The 16,204-nt window shown below is 36.1% G+C and overlaps 1 protein-coding gene and 1 long non-coding RNA gene across 3 annotated transcripts in view; one reads left to right on the top strand and one right to left on the bottom strand.

The window, feature by feature from the left end:
- The window catches only part of LOC118996758 (uncharacterized), a 193,660-nt gene that overhangs the window by 112,530 nt on the left and 64,926 nt on the right, over positions 1–16,204 (top strand). The window lies entirely within an intron of this gene.
- ITM2A (integral membrane protein 2A) lies at positions 1,362–7,228 on the bottom strand. 2 transcript variants are annotated; one of them, XM_037060314.1, is made up of 6 exons: positions 6,927–7,228; positions 3,480–3,611; positions 3,026–3,223; positions 2,668–2,778; positions 2,273–2,423; positions 1,362–2,118 (listed from the first exon to the last, which is right to left on the bottom strand). In XM_037060314.1, the coding sequence occupies exons 1-6, from the start codon at positions 7,038–7,040 to the stop codon at positions 2,030–2,032; spliced, it is 795 nt and encodes a 264-aa protein (XP_036916209.1). In that variant the 5' UTR covers positions 7,041–7,228; the 3' UTR covers positions 1,362–2,029. The 2 variants fall into 2 exon arrangements, with proteins under 2 accessions (XP_036916209.1, XP_036916210.1); XM_037060315.1 differs by having other exon boundaries at positions 6,930–7,224.

Genomic DNA, 16,204 nt, shown 5'->3' on the forward strand with positions numbered 1-16,204 from the left:
TGGAATATTATTCAACCATAAAAATAATGAAACCTTACTATTTGCAACAACATGGATGAAGCTAGAGGTTATTGTGGTAAATAAAATAAGCAGAGAAAGGCAAATACCACATGATTTCACTTATATGTGGTATCTAAAGAATAATATAAATTAACAAACAAAACAGAAACAGACTCATAGGTACATAGAACTGACTGATGGTTGCCAGAGGGCAAGGATTGGGAGACTGGATGAAAAAGGTGAAGGGATTGAGAAGTACAGATTGGTGGTTATAAAATAGTCATGGAATGTAAAGTACAACATAGGAAATACAGTCAATGATATTGCAATAACTGTATAGTGCCAATTGGATACTGGTAATATTGGGAGATCACTTTGTAATGTACATGGTTGTCTAACTACTATGCTGTACAACTAAAACTAATACAAAATAATATTGTATAGAAACTAATTTAGAATTCAAAAAATTAAAAAGAAATAATTCTAAAAATGTAGTTAATATATTTTCTTTTCTGGAAAAAAGTATTTAGGACTATGGGTTTGACTAGGTACAGTTTTGGCTACTGAAATTAATCAGTAGTCACAACCAGCAAGTGGTCAATGATATAAGGAAAAATTTTTAACCTAACATGAGAGAAAGAGTATAAAGTATTAGTCCCCTTTGCATGAAATTTATATTTTTAAATAAGTAATGACCACAGCATGTTAAGTTATTAGAAGTCATCAACATCATCTTCAAAGTTATTTCTTAGTGACCTATCATAGGTGTATATCATTATTTTTTATGAAAAAGAAACACATATTAAGATAGGGGAGGGATTTAGAGGAACATATATAAAGGATACATGGACAACAACTGAGAAGGGTGGAAAAGGGAGGGAGGAGGGAGCATTGGGGGGTGAGATGGGATGGGAGTAATAGACAGAAAACTGTACTTGAAAAATAGTTAAATAAAAAATTGGGAAAAAAAGATTTAAAAAAAAAAAAAAGAAGTTTGAGCTTTTGGTGGTGGTGAAGCTGGGGAGATCCCGGCCAGGCTGAGGACATTGGATCTTGTTCTCTAAGCACTTCAACCCTCAATAAAATGTTTTGATCCCCCCAAAAGTTTGAAATTGCTATGGTCTTGAGGATCTTAAATAGTTGGATTTCCATATATGCTAATTATGGGGTATTTACAAAAGAGTACTTGATATAATATCAAAAGAGAAGTAAAATATATATGATTTTATAATTTATAAATGGTAAAGGTGGGAGCAAGGGAACAGTTAAGCTCATAATTTTAGATCTATTACAGGTACACCAAAGCTAAATGAGTAATGCTAATTGTTCATACTAAGTATACTGAAAGTGAGAGACAATGGTTATTTGTGGTAAAATTTATTATAGGGTTGTAGAATTCATACAACCTAAATTCCTTACAGCATTTAGCACTTCTACAGTTTTGTGGTTTTCACAATACAGATATCAGAGATAAAGAATAACTGCATTAGTGAAAATGACTTCTTTATAAAAATTTTCACATATAAGTCATACTCATTACTGAGAGCCAAGAAGAAATGCAAAGATGTAATTTTTAAAATTCAGGGAAGCTGCCACAAAATTTTTTGAAACTTAAAAATGATAACAGATTTGACATGCTTTACAGAAAAAGGTCAAAAACATATTTAAATTTAAAACATGCTCTACCTTGTGAATGAGTGAAGATCTTACTTAACAAAGAACACAAAGGATGGAATTTATTGTCAGAATGTTAGGACATATTCATGCTGTTTTCAGAAAACTAAACCCTATAAATTCATAAGAAAAACGTAAGAATTATTTCAGTTTCAAACAAGCAATGTCAATTACACTAAAAATTGACAAGAGCTTGCAGTGGTTAGTAGCGTTACCCCCCCCCCCTTTATTTTAGTATAAGGAATAGAGTAAATGCATGAGTAAATATCTTTTGTATCCCATACAATGTAATGTTGAAGTCATATTGTAAATCTTTGACTTCTTGTTACAAAGAATTCTCTTTTTCTGGTGCTTCTCACTCTTGACATATCTTGGTCTCAACAATAAATTCATTGGGGAAATGTCTAATCTTCCAACACTTATCAATGGCACGTTTGTTGAAACCTGTGAGAAAAGGCACACCAAAAAGTGGCTGTTTAATTTTTGTGTGTTAACTACAAATACCTGTAGATTTGCTCTCCACTTTTTCCCCCAATCCACCTTCTCTCTCCTTCAGTGTCCCAATAACATGGGGTGAAAGAAGGAATAAATTGCCTACCCAGCAAGAGGTCTCTTCGACGAAGGCGGAAGGATTTGCGATTGTTGCAAAGTTGGTAAATAAAGATGCCAAGGTTACTAACATCACGAATCTCCTCCACAGCAACCAGGTCTTCACGAACCACATAAGTGTGAGGCAGGTATTTGCCACTCTAAAAATTTTTAAAAAAAGACTGAAATGAGAAATTCTTTAAATCACTATCTAAATCCTTATCAATAGCAGATATACTTTTTGAAATAAACTATTTTACAGCAGTTTTAGGTTCAGAGTGTATTTTTATTTGAAAATTGTTTAAATGAAATGGACTGTTTGGGCTCTAACTTTTAATTTTATAAATGAGGAAGCAAAATTATTTGGAAATGGTTACATTAAAATTTGACATCCAAAATACATACCGCCAGTTTGCCAAACAGCTCCACCAGATTTTTTGGAGGCATAACAATGGAGGTATTGAGAGGCATCAGATAGCAGTTCCCCAGCAGCAAGTCCAGGTAAGCAGTCATGCCCTGTTATGGAGTGGGGAAAAGGTATAATTAATGTAGAAAGTATCAATGCTGCAGATTTTCCAAATGCCGTTAGAATAGGCAGCTACATCTGTTCAAAATTAACTAATGTATTTTTAGTAACAAACGAATAAACAATGCTTTGTTGTAAAAAAGATGAAGATGTGCAGTTATGAACAAATTTAATATTTATCAATGAATTAAGAAAAAATAGAATGATCAAAAATACCTATAGGAATGAAAAACGCACCTTTTCAAAGTCATGAATAATTGCTGCAGGGTCACTATCAGAGAAACTGGGGACAGGCACATCAATGATGGCGATGTTGTCATCCTCTCTAATGTCAGCCTCCTCAGTCACAGGCAGGAAGTAGGGCTCTCCCCCTTGAAGGGAATTTGCTGGGTCCTCAGAATCAAAAAAGCACATTTCTCCACGATAGATGGTACTCTAAAAGACAAAAAGGAAGAATTAAAACCTTCTAATATTCATCACCATAACATCTGCATCATTTCTCATGCCAATATGAATTTATTGTAATATTTGGCAAGGTGAAGACTGTTGATTACAATTTAATAAACTGAAGGTAATTTGAAGTCTTTCCTTAAAACTTCATTTCTCTGGTAAGGAACACAGAATTATTTAGGTTGCTGCTAAATGTATAGCAATTAGAAATCCAAGTGATAAGAATTGTAATTTGTATTACCTTTGGCATGAAATACTTGTAAATGCAGGCTCCACCAACAATAAGTCCTGCCAAGATGAATGAAAGGCCTAAGAGAGTAAGCATGCATCTCCCAGAGGAGCCATCTTTTTCCTGGGTAGCAACTCGGAGCTCCTATTTATTAAAAAGTGAAAGAAAAACAAAAACCAGATTACACTTTTAGATACATAGTTGCTATTTTGTACAATTTTCCTCTCTTGGAATACTAGATACTTTTAAAAGATGTCATCTTAGCCTAAAATCATTTCAAGACAATTTCTGATGTTTAATACATATGAAAATCTCTAATTACATTTATTTTCTTCCTGGCATTTCCAAACCCAAATATAAATATTAACTTATTTCAAAATACACACTTCTAGAATCAGCTGAAATAACTATTCCTCTGTGCAATGTTATCCTCTTTAAATAAATGGAAGTAATTACTTTTGGGAATTGTACAATGATGTAATCGGTAACTTTCTGGCATACAATTATGCTTCTTTATTATTTTTTGTAAATCAACTTGTTTGCCAACTTAAATGTAAATATCCCTTGATCTATTAACTGATTTTCAGGAATCTGCTTTTTCAAATTAAGTTTTTATAGGAAGAGTTCTATAAGGCAGGTATATGCCATTGGCCCCTATTTTAGATTTTAAAATATTGAAGGCAAGAAACAGTTCATAATGCTCCTAATTTTAATGAGAAAGTATGCTTCCTAATATCACTCAATGCTTTATAGCTGTATATTGCATGAATGAAACAATGTTTCCCATGTTATGGGCAAAAGACTTTATTTTAAAATATAGCATTTGGTATAGTGAGACACAAAAGTTGTGTGTAATAGTGACTGTAACATTCTGTCAAATTCATTATTTATTTAAGAATTGGAACAAGAAAGTACCAAAGCAAAGAAGTAACTGATCAACACTGTACCTTTCCTTAGGCAGTGGACCAAGGAGTCCCCCAACCCCATTCTTAAATATCACAATATACCCTAAGCAGTGTTATTATTCAAGGGTAGAATAAACAGTCAGCAAATCTAGTCTCTGGCAATCAGAGGTTAAATCATGCAGACTGGTGTGTAAATAGGATTGTTTTAGTTTTTAAGGCTATAAGCTCTATTCCATGACAACTACTATAATATTTATGGGTCCTAATTAATCTTCCATTAATGGTGAAAATAAATGCATGGATTCTAAGGAGAGGCAATCATTTGATAACTGGTTTGTCAAAAAATGTTTTTTCTTTAAAATTCAAAGAAATTTGGTATCCACATTTTCTTAGCTAAATTTGCTTAAAGTCAAACCCTCCATTAATACTTTATAAACCTTGAAAGCTTTTCCTTGTCCCAATAGTTTTCAGAAATTTTAAATTACTTTTATTAAAAAATCTAACCTAATATTAACATTATGATGACAGAACTATATATTATGATTGTAAATCATTGTAATCTAGAACTAGAGGCTTAGAAATTATATTTTAGATGACTAAATTGAGATCTAGAAAGATGAAGTGACTTACCTATGAGTAACAAAGTGACTTAATTTGAAAATCTCAGAGAAAATAATCGCCTGTTTTCTCCTCACTGAGATATGAAAAGAGCAATTTGCCCTGCAATTTTATTTCTCCTTAAGCAAAGTCCAAGTATTAGAGTCTCAAATTCATAAAATTTTCCACCATACTAGAAATAAAGATTTTTTTCATTTAAATTTGTAGGGTTTCAAGGTGGTGTGGACTGTCACCCTAATTTCTCTTATCTTAAAGTCATTGTACATAACTGTTGACCTACTATTCTGTTGTGCTGAATGCCTGACAAGCTGATCACAATATAATTTGTCAAATATTAAATCAATGTCTTATATATAGTGAGAGCTTCTCAAACACCTAACAAAGAAATATAATCATAGTGCAAATGTTCAGTTTTATTTATTCTTCATCATACCACAGACTAGGCAGAGGTATTACTTCCATTTTAACTGAATCCAAGTACAAGTCATGAAGTTTTTGGTGGTGAGGGAAAAAAGAGATTATTGTGTGGCTATATTTAACTACTGAAGTCTAATTACACCTCCCCCAAATCTGGCCATGTTGCACTTACAAAGTAAGACAATTACATATTTGAACTGCCATTTAATCAAAACCTCAACAATGCAAGGGGGTGCAACTTTTGAGTTTGAAATGTATAATACACAAAAGCTAGTTTGGTTAAATATTGAAAGTTTGTATGATAAAAATTCTTCATAAGCACACTAGCATTTCAAGTTGTATGCATAATCAGTTTTAATACATGGGTTCTGGATTCAGCCAATACACTTTTCAAATCTCAACTGTGAACACAAAAATTAAAACTTTATGGCAAAAACAAGACAAGTTAGGGCAGATCTACAAACTACAACACTGCAGATTTTATAGAACAAGAATAAAATACGTTTATGCCTTTTAACATTGAGATTTTACTGAGGGAAATGAGGAATAGTTTACAAAGACTTAAAACAGATTTTTCAAAGAACTAGAAAGTCAACTAAATAAATAATGGCTAACATGGGGGGGGCGAATTCCCCCAGTTCCTGGCAATGGTAGAAGCTTAAATTACAAAGTTGGATGTGCGACAGCTCTCTCTATGGAGGAGGAGGGCTAGAGGGGATTTCGCTAAAAAAGGAAGCACTGAAAGAAGAAATATATATTTTAAAAAACTAAATTTCTTTTTTACATGAGTGTTTTCTTTAGGAATTTCCACTTCGAAAACATAAAATAATCTTGCAGTAGGAGGGTACTGTGAACATCCCGAATTCTAAGAGCAACCTGAATTTTGACAGCTCCTTTGCAGAATATTTAACACCAGGGAGAAACTGAAAATATACACAGGGAGTCACAAACACATATTATCCTAACCCATATCGCTTCCAGTCATAGCGGCCTTTCGCCTACTCCATCGTATCCATGCAAACACTCATGACTCCTAGAAAGACAGATACACAGAACTTCATACATGTCAAAAGGAAAGAAAGAAGAATTAAATCTCTTGCCCTTGATCACCCTGAGTGTCAGCTCCGCCCCTATGGAGACTGTGTGGGCCCCTGGAGCGGGGGACTGGGCGGTGTGCATGGCATTGATCCCCAGTTACTGCGTACAAGTTCCCTAGGGAAATTGTGTCCCAGGGATTCTCGTTAAACTCGCTCCAACATAGCCCTTAGATGTACAGCGTGGGCTAGAACCAACGGAACGTGGCACAACGTGCCGGGATGCTAAGGGGCGTGGGGCAGGCCAAGCAGAAGGTGGAGCAACTAGACAGATCAAACTGAGGGAAAGCACTGAGGGGACGGTTCAGGAACACAGGAGTAACTTTCATTTTGTCCTCATTACTTTTCCACTTTCTTCCCCCCAAAACCACCCCTTTCCCATCCTCCCCACCCTAGCAGGCAGTCAGGAGTGGAGTGGGTACCGCTACCTTGCCGGTCAGGATCTGAGCTCTGACTGTGCGGCTTACAAGGGCCTCCACGTCTTGCCGTGCCTCCTCTTTTTGCACCGCGGTGGGTGTGTTGAAGGCGATTTTCACCATGGTGAATCTTCGGGCAGCGCGGTAAGGCGCGGCTCGAATCAGCGTCCTGGGCTGCAGGTTGGAAGTGGAGAAGATCGCGCTAGACCTAGCAGCACCTACTTTCTCCCTTCTCTGCCTTCTGCTGCCGCAAGTCCAAGTCTGGGGATACTTATGACGCACTCCCAAGCTGGGTGGGAGACCGTGGGCGGTCCCAGGGAGGGGCTGAGGGAGGAGCGGGAGGGGGTCCAAGTGCTGGGATGGGAGTGGGGGTTGTCAGTGAGGCAAGAGGAGAGCCCTTGGCCAGCTGGGGCTGAGCATGCCTCACCTGCACTCCAGGCGTGCTCACACCCACCGTCTGTACCCTCAGATAAGAACAAGAGAGGAAGGAACCCTGCTTGTCATGTCTTTCTGCTTCTGTGCAGGTTACAATAGCCCCTAACCCTTGATTCTGTTTTCTCAAACTTGGGCCTGGCCCCCCACGGGGCCGGGAACTCTAACTTGGCGGAAACCCAAGCTTCCTCAGCTCTGCTCCCACCCAAGTCCGAACAGCACAGTTCTATGACTGTTCTGTTTCTTTATAATAATAACTTCCCTTTAAAGAACACACAGGGCCTGTTTATAGTTACTTGGTTCCTTCTCTTAATTTTTTTTCTTTCTTGGTGTGTGTTTTGTGATTTTAATTTCCCAAACTAGAGCTATGATAAATCATGAATATAGGACTCATGCCTCTTCCACTTCCCATTTGCAGACAAGACATGATGAGACACAGAGGATGATGGAAAACTCACATTAAGTTCCTGAAATAATCCAGATCTTTTCACTCTCCCTGGTCAGGGAAACCAAAGTAAGAATTCAGCCCAAAGCTTGTTTCTCTTCAGCCACCAGCTGTGAAATCTGCAGGGAAAAAAAGCAGGAGTATGAATGTACCTATGTGTTTAGGGAGGTGGAAGTGTGCATGGAGGATACAGAATTCAGCTAGATGCTAACCCAACTCTGGTGGGAAACAAACAATAATCTCAAAGAACTGAGTTATAAATCATTATTGGAACATTTACACGTGCAGCCAGTGTAATCATGCTATTTCTTCTCAGTGCATTCTTACTGGTTGGAGACACTGATAGAGAACCTCACCCCATAAAATTCATGCTTTAGAGGTTGATGACTGGGGCTGGTAGTGGTAAAGAGTTTATAAATAGTCCTGCTGCCAAAGACAGGAGAGTGGTGTATTTTGCAAAAGCAGTAATACTCAGCAAAAAAAGAAAGAAAAAAAAAGGATCTACCTTGTGCTAGAGAATCCCACATCTACTTATATACTTACTAAAGGGAGTGGAATATCAGAGTCACCACCCAACTCTCCAATAAATGCCAGGTTGGAGGTATTCCCACTGAGGCTACCCTGAAGTCTGTGACCTGTCTCCACTGTGGGAGCTTTGTGAAGACAGTCTTCATTTTCTCAGACAGGCCACAGATGAGAAGGTAGATGGAGGGGAACAGTGGGGAGCCTGTGCTTTACATATGGTCAGAGATTTGAGTTTGCTTAAAAATATTGGCATTTTGTGTTCTTTCACATATTCTTTGTTCAAATCTGCCCATTATATTTAACATTTACCAGGAAACCTTTAGTGTAATCTGAGGAAATCTCAACATCCTAGGATGTTTCTTATTACAGGTACCTTCTTTTTAAATCACCTTTGTGACATATCACTTTAGAGTCTGTATTAGTCTGGCCCTGTTATCCACATCACACAGGTGGCTGAATAAACTGTTTCTCTTACATGTTTACCAACCAAATGCAAGGGATAGTAATGTCATATTTTAGTGTATCTTCCCTAAAATGTGGCCAGGCAGAAGGGCAGGGATTATATCCATTTTTAAGATAGACCTCAGGCCCTGGCTGGTGTAGCTCAGTGGATTGAGCGCGGGCCTGCGAACCACACGGTCGTGGTTTGATTCCCAGTCAGGGCACATGCCTGGGTTGCAGGCCAGTTCCCAGCAGGGGACTCACAAGAGGCAACCATACATTGATATTTCTCTCCTGCCTTTCCTCTCTAAAGGTAAATAAATAAAATATTTTTTTAAAAAGATAGACCTAAAACTCTGGTAACAATCAAAGATTATATGATTAATTGCTGTGTATGTGACATTGAGCAAGTCACCTCATCTTCTTGAACTTTAGTTTCTTCTTCAGTAGAATGGTCCAATATTTTTTAAAATCCTTACTGCAGGATGTGTTTCATTGATGAGAGAGAGAGAGAGAGAGAGAGAGATTGCTGCAGCCTGGGATTGAACCCTCAACCCAGGTATGTTCCCTGATGGGGAATTGAACCCACAACCTTTTGGTGCACAAGATGATGCTGCAACCAACTGAACCACTTGGCCATGGCTAATGGTGAAATATTTTCATCCTGTTGCTGTGAGGATCATTTATGGTAATGGAGGAGGATATATCTTTTCAATTATGAAGTTATAGGAGAGTGAAATGGTTGGTACACTGGGATTCTTATTTTAATCTGTAACATGCCCATGTTTTAAGGTTATAAGAACAATCTATTTTTTAAATTCTTCAATTATTTTTTAGCTTCTAGAGCCACTTAAGTCCAAACATCTGAAGTCAGACTTCTGAGAATAGTTACACCAATTGGCATCTAACTTCTCTGTTGGATTTTGAAAAATATGACCATTGCCTGTTTGCTTATGCCATGTCATCTTTTAGGAATATCACCAATACTGCTCTGTCTTTGCTGCCATTGGACATGCATGATGCAGGACATAAGTTAGCAGTTATGGCTGGTACCCTCTCAATATAAATAAGTAATACTGTATTAGAATAATAAAGGAGCCCATTGTTAATGTCCATTTCAGGAAGGGCAAATAGTTCCCAGATGTTTTTTTTTTATTTTAAAATATAATCTGCTACTTGCTTATTGGGCTGAAACCAGTAGCGGACATATTTCCATCCACTAAAACATGATTCTCATTGGCTATACTCTTCCTTGTACTCTCTTTTTCCCAGCAACAAATTCTTTTTTTTAAAGATTTTGTTTATTTATTTTTAGAGAGGGGGGAAGGGAGCGAGAAATATCAATGTGTGGTTGCCTCTCATGTGGCTCCCACTGGGGACCTGGCCCACAACATAGGCGTGTATCCCGACTGGGAATCGAACCCGCGACACTTGGGTTCTCAGCCTGCACTCAATCCACTGAGCTACACCAGCCAGGGCCCCAGCAACAAATTCTTGTTTCTTAGAATCAATGTCTCTCACTTTCTTGTATTCGGAAACTGGCGGTCTGGTTGTCATGCTAATTTCAGCTCACAGTGTTGATCATGTTTGAATGCTCACCATTCAAGTTTACAAATGACTACTTCCCTATTCTCACATGCCAGATGAAGACTAAATTATCACAATTTGGGATAAATGGAACATGGCATACAATTGAATGCCAAGCAATGATGTAAACTCTCTTTGATGATCTGAAATTACCAAAATTTTAATCACACAAGAATAAGGTTATTAGTGGCATCTGTGATACCAGTCATTCATGAAATCATTTATTTATTCATCAAATATTTACTGAGGATCTACTGCTTGCCTTGTGCTGTCATTAGCCATGGGAATATGGTGGTGAGCAAAGCAGACACAACTTTGCCCTTACATAGCATATCACCACTGCAGTTTTTCTAGAGGGAACACTGGTCTTATATTGTGGAATGGGATGTAACAATTTTGCAAAGCAGCAAAGTAGTTCCACCCACAGCCAATGATACTAAGCATGTTTAAATTCCTAGCACCTACAATGGTTTCAGATCCAGCATTCTATTTTAAAAGGACAGTATGATGGCAAGTTGGATTGGGAAGCCAGTTAGGAGGCACTTCCATATTCCACTTGAAAGGTGGTAGAATACATTGATGATTTCAATATATAAAATAAAGAGACATATTCCAGAGATAGTTTGGAGCCATACTTTATAAGATCTGGTGCAGTAATAACTCATATGCAGAAGAAAAATTAGGAAAAAATTGTTTTGAATAACTGGGGGGATTGATAAAATGATGATGCTCTTGATAATATTAAACCTTTGTTGAACATGTAAGAAGCTAGATTTCTGTGCTAACCTGAATAAATTGATTATGTCATTTAATCTTTACTGCCACCATGTGAGATATGATTATATCCCTCATTTTACTGATGAAGAAACTTAATTTTCCACTTGTTAGATGATTTGCCCAAGATCAAATTCTAACCCAGATGGTCTGACTCTAGTATTTACGCTCTTAACCCGTATTTTGCCTGGTTGCTACTAAAAGAAATGGGAAAATCAAGAAGGGGGATGTCTTGAAAGCAAGGAAAGTAATCAGCATATTTTCTAGGAAAATGAAGCATGATTCCCTACATATATTGCAGATTCCTGCCCAGGATTTTGCTCAGGACTGAAAACACTTGACACCCTTTTAAAACTTTGCTGGCTATACGCTACTCATCTTAAAGCATGTTTCTTTTTTTTTTTTTTGGAGAACATCTTGAATTTTTATTTAATTATTTTTCAAGTACAGTTTTCTGTCTATTAAAGCATGTTTCTACTGAGTTGTGCAGTCACTTTTATCGGCAGAGAAGCAGACAGGGCAAACTGGCCAGCCATCTGCTTCTGGTATAATTCCAGGAGTTTGGTTTTAATCTTTAAAGAGCCAGGCCATTTTCTATATCCACTATTTCTCTGCATATGCGGTTCAGCCCTGGGAGCTTAAATAGGGCTCCTCATACAAAGTAATAGAGAACAACTCACTTTCTGGAATAGATGATTGCTTCTTGACTCCATTGAAGTTTTTCCTTGTAGGCTAGTAAGCTATGATAATAGGAGGATGCAACATTTTCTTAAATACAGGAATAGATTTCCACAGTAATGTGGTCTTATCTTCAAGATTAAGAGGAAATTTTACCTCACTGATTTATAAAAATCACTTTTTTATCATTTGGGGAAACTTAAAAATCTATTTGTACTTTCAAAGCACCTTTTCTAAATTGTGTAAGAGTTCTTATCTTGTTGCAGAATATCTGGGGAATTTTTAAAATAGAGTTATGAGTTGATACCTGAGCATTTCTTATGTTATCAAATTTTACAAAAAGTTCCAGTCCTGAGTACTACAGGAGAAATTCAAGTCTAGCCCCAGGAATGCTTTTGAGAACATTGCATCAGTTCAGGTGTTCTATATTACAGGGTTCAGCAGAAGTAATGCCTTCTTGAGTGTGGTCGGTTAGGGTAATAATATGGGTGTAATAATTTATAGTTTTAATTTGAACATTTCACCTGAAATGTCATATGCTGTACTTGAGTGTGATGTTGTTATGTTACAGAACTACATGCTTTATGATTTTGTAATAAAAGACTTTGTAATAAAAAGGGGCACTATTTGTTATGTACCCTGTATATTACTGATTAGATACTAAGATGTCTTTTTTGATTTCAGAGTTATGTTCCTATTCAATGAAAGCTCAGACATTTGTATTTTTATTAATGATTGTTAAACCAGATATTCTTCTTACTCACATGTTTAGTTTTGTTGGTGGCTCAAAATATTCTGCTCTTAGTTTAGTATTAAAGAATACACAATCCCATATTGTCTTATGGCATGTGAATCAAGTTGCTTGTTTTCGAAATGCAATTTTGTTTTTTTTTTATTTCACTATTTTCAGGTTAACTCTAATACATTCCCATTCCAAAGTCTTTCATTTTTTCAAACATACATGACATAGTCTAAATATTGAGGCTAAAAGAGCATACACAACAAGTGAGATTCTAATTCTATCTCTAGGTTAGATTATTGTCAGGTCAATGGCACAGTAAATCCCAACAAATTAAGTCAGATCATGATTGGAAAATGCTGGCTGACACTTTCCTTATCCAAACTCAAGGTCCACCGAAAGTGCTGCTTATATTCTAGTGTGGTTGCTATGTTTCTATGCTAGTGCAAAAGAGAAATCTTGCATAAAGGAACACTGTAGTGTATGAGAGTTTCTTTATAGTTTCTCATCAACACATCTCTTATATTCTTGACTTGCAAGTTAGGGGAGTTATCTTCTGAGAATTTTAATGTTTCTGTTTCAGCAACTGCAATTTATAGTTGCCTCTACCAATATTGAGTAGTATCCTCTGCACAAATATTGTCTACACAGTCTGGGAAGGAAGGGGTCTCTTCTATATTTTCTTTATGCAGTTAAAACAAAATAAGTGGCTTCTTTCCTTACATTTGGCATTAGGATTTATAATATAAAAGATTTTATGAAATGGTGTACTTAGAATAATGGCATTTATAAATAGAAATAGCTAATTAAACAAATACCAACATTTACTATAAATAAATAGAATCTTTTCCTTCCAACAGTATGATATGACCCCTTGACTGTTAAGCTATAAGAAGAAATCCTATTTATCTGAGCTCTGAAATACTTAATTCTCCACTTCTCTCAACCTTTCAAAGCACCTATAGAGTATCCCGTCCTGGTATACTCTTATTTAGTCACCCTTTCAGCACCTTTTATGGGTTGAAACTTTTAGTCCACTGACATTTATATATTATTTGGTAGTTTATTTAGAAAGAGCATGAGAATAAATCAATTCTCAATTGACGCAAATAATTGCTATTAAATAACAATGAGACACGCACAGAAAAGAAAAATACATGTGTATCTTATAGAAGTGCAAATGTGGATAAATGGGAAGAGGAAATGATGACCGATTAACAATAATATCCAATAAATACTATGATAAATGTCATGAGACTGTGTGGGCACAGTATGATTCTGCCATCTACACAGCAATTTCTTCCAAAGACAACTCTGTGAGAAAAAAAGAAAAACATTCAGATTCCAAATCTGCATTCCACATACAGCCAGAAATCTTTCCCTAGCAATTCAAAGTAAAGGTAACTATAATTGGTTATATAGGAAATTCAAAAGAGGCAAAATAGTCTCCCACAAATCAACTAGGCACATAATTTGTTTTCTTGGTGTATGTTTCAGTAAGCATGTTCTCTTGAGAATTCTTTATCTAAATTACACTACCACCTTAAGCATCAAAAATAGTTTTAATGGAACTCTCCAAAGCACATCTATTATACTTTGTGTATTGATGATGTACACTGTATGAAAGTTCTTTCCTTAACACATTGTACCATAAAATAAACAACATTGACACCACTCATTCCTTATTCCTTACAAATATCATCTTCATTTTTGTGTTTTCTATGTGCAAGGGTGTCTGTTCTTTTGGCTTGCTTGCCTGGTGGAAGAAGGGCAGAACTAGTTGTAAGGGATAAATCAAGTGACCGACAGTGATTGTGTGACTCAGTTTTGCTAATTAAAAAAAGTAAAGAAATAAGTTTAAAAAATAAAAAATAAACTAAAAATGTGAAATAAGAAAGAATGAAGTAGGTTTGTATGATATATTATTATAAATAATGTCTTCTTTATAGTAAATTCCATATATCTATCTTTTACCTCTATGAGGGTCTAACTCACATTTGAATCTTTGTCAGTGTTTAGTTCTTTTCATTTACAAAGAGAAATCTAAATAAAATTGTTGAATTGAACCTGAAGTTTATAGGCAAGCAGTCAAATTGTAAGCATTATTCAGCAAAGCAGATGGGACCAGATCTGCCTTTGTCCATGTACCCCTAAGGATTCCCACATGGTCTTTCTCCCTCAGAGATGACTCCACTTGATACTTATGCCATTTTATGAGTTAGAATGCTGTACTTTTAAAACTTGATGAGACAATGTGTGATATATAGTGCACCTTGCCTTGGAACCATACAGCACCCTCAGGAAGTCTTAAGCACAACCTTGGAGATAAGTATCACAGCAAAATTCTGTTCATGCATTAAGTCTCACTTCCTTCCTGGTTCTTTCCTGGAGCACACAGTTCTCTTGTTCTTTGACCTCCACCAAAACCATCTTTGTATATTGTTTCTTTTTTTGTCTCATGCCACAGTTTGTGACTCTGTTTCCTCTTCCTTACTATATTATATAGTATTTCTAAAGAGCAAGACCCAATTTTCATGTTTTGTATCTCCACAGTGTCTATTATGAATCTGAGCCAATACCTAGTCAGTGTTCAACCAGACTCATTGATTGTATCAGTTGCTGACAACTGCTTCTCTTTGGGAACAAAGAAGGAGCAAGTAAGTGGAAAATTAAGGGGGCATTATACTGCCTTTACTGTCTCATGCCTTCCATCTACCAATTAACAAATCTTTGGGGATCTTTTTTTTATGAACCCAAGTATGTGTTCTTTACAAAATACAGAAATATAAGAATGCTATCTTCTCCAAAGACATTTAAAGTCTTTTGTAATAGAAAAGTAATAAATTTCATCAGTATAGAATGACATCACTTTACATTCTTTAATGTAACTATGTAGGAAAAGTTTGATCTTACAAACTTTTATACTCATCATGGCAGATATTATCAACTTTCAGTCATTTTTCACAACCAATAAGCTCTTGAGAACGTGAATGGTTTTGGTGGGCCAAATGGATTTGTTGATACACCCCTCCTCTTGAAATGAATTGAACCACTGGCAGGTGTACTCCATAGAGAAAATCTGCCCCAGTCCAGGTCAAATGCACTCAATCTATGGTTCTGAAATTCAAGAATAAAGAAATGCACTCCTAGATTCACCAGTAGAGGTGAAACTTCCTGTTTTCATGGTAAAGAGGAAATACAGATGGATGAGGGCAAAAGGCAGGAAGTTCTTTTCTACTCAATTCTGCTTCCACGTGGGAGCAGTAGCTCTAGGAAATAAATGTCCATCCTTAATAACCACCTCATTGTTTATTTTTTAAAAATTTATCCATGAAAGTATAACTGACACATAACATTTTTGATTTCATGTGTACAACATAACAATTCGATATTTGTATATATTGCAAATATATACAAATCACCACAATAAGTCTAGTTAATGTTTATCACCATACATAGTTGCAGATTTATTTCTTGTGATGAGAATTTATAAGAATACTCATCGACTTTGAAATATGCAATACAGATTATTAATAATAATCACCATGCTATACATTACATCCTCATGATTTATTTATTTTAAAACTGGAAATTTGTACCTTTTGAATCCCTTCACATAGCTCTTCCATGTATCACTATGAACCTCTGGAAGCCACCAATCTATTC

Source organism: Sturnira hondurensis, unplaced genomic scaffold (genome assembly GCF_014824575.4).
Source record: "Sturnira hondurensis isolate 20B ecotype Veracruz unplaced genomic scaffold, ASM1482457v3 Scaffold0011576, whole genome shotgun sequence".
Taxonomy (NCBI): domain Eukaryota; kingdom Metazoa; phylum Chordata; class Mammalia; order Chiroptera; family Phyllostomidae; genus Sturnira; species Sturnira hondurensis.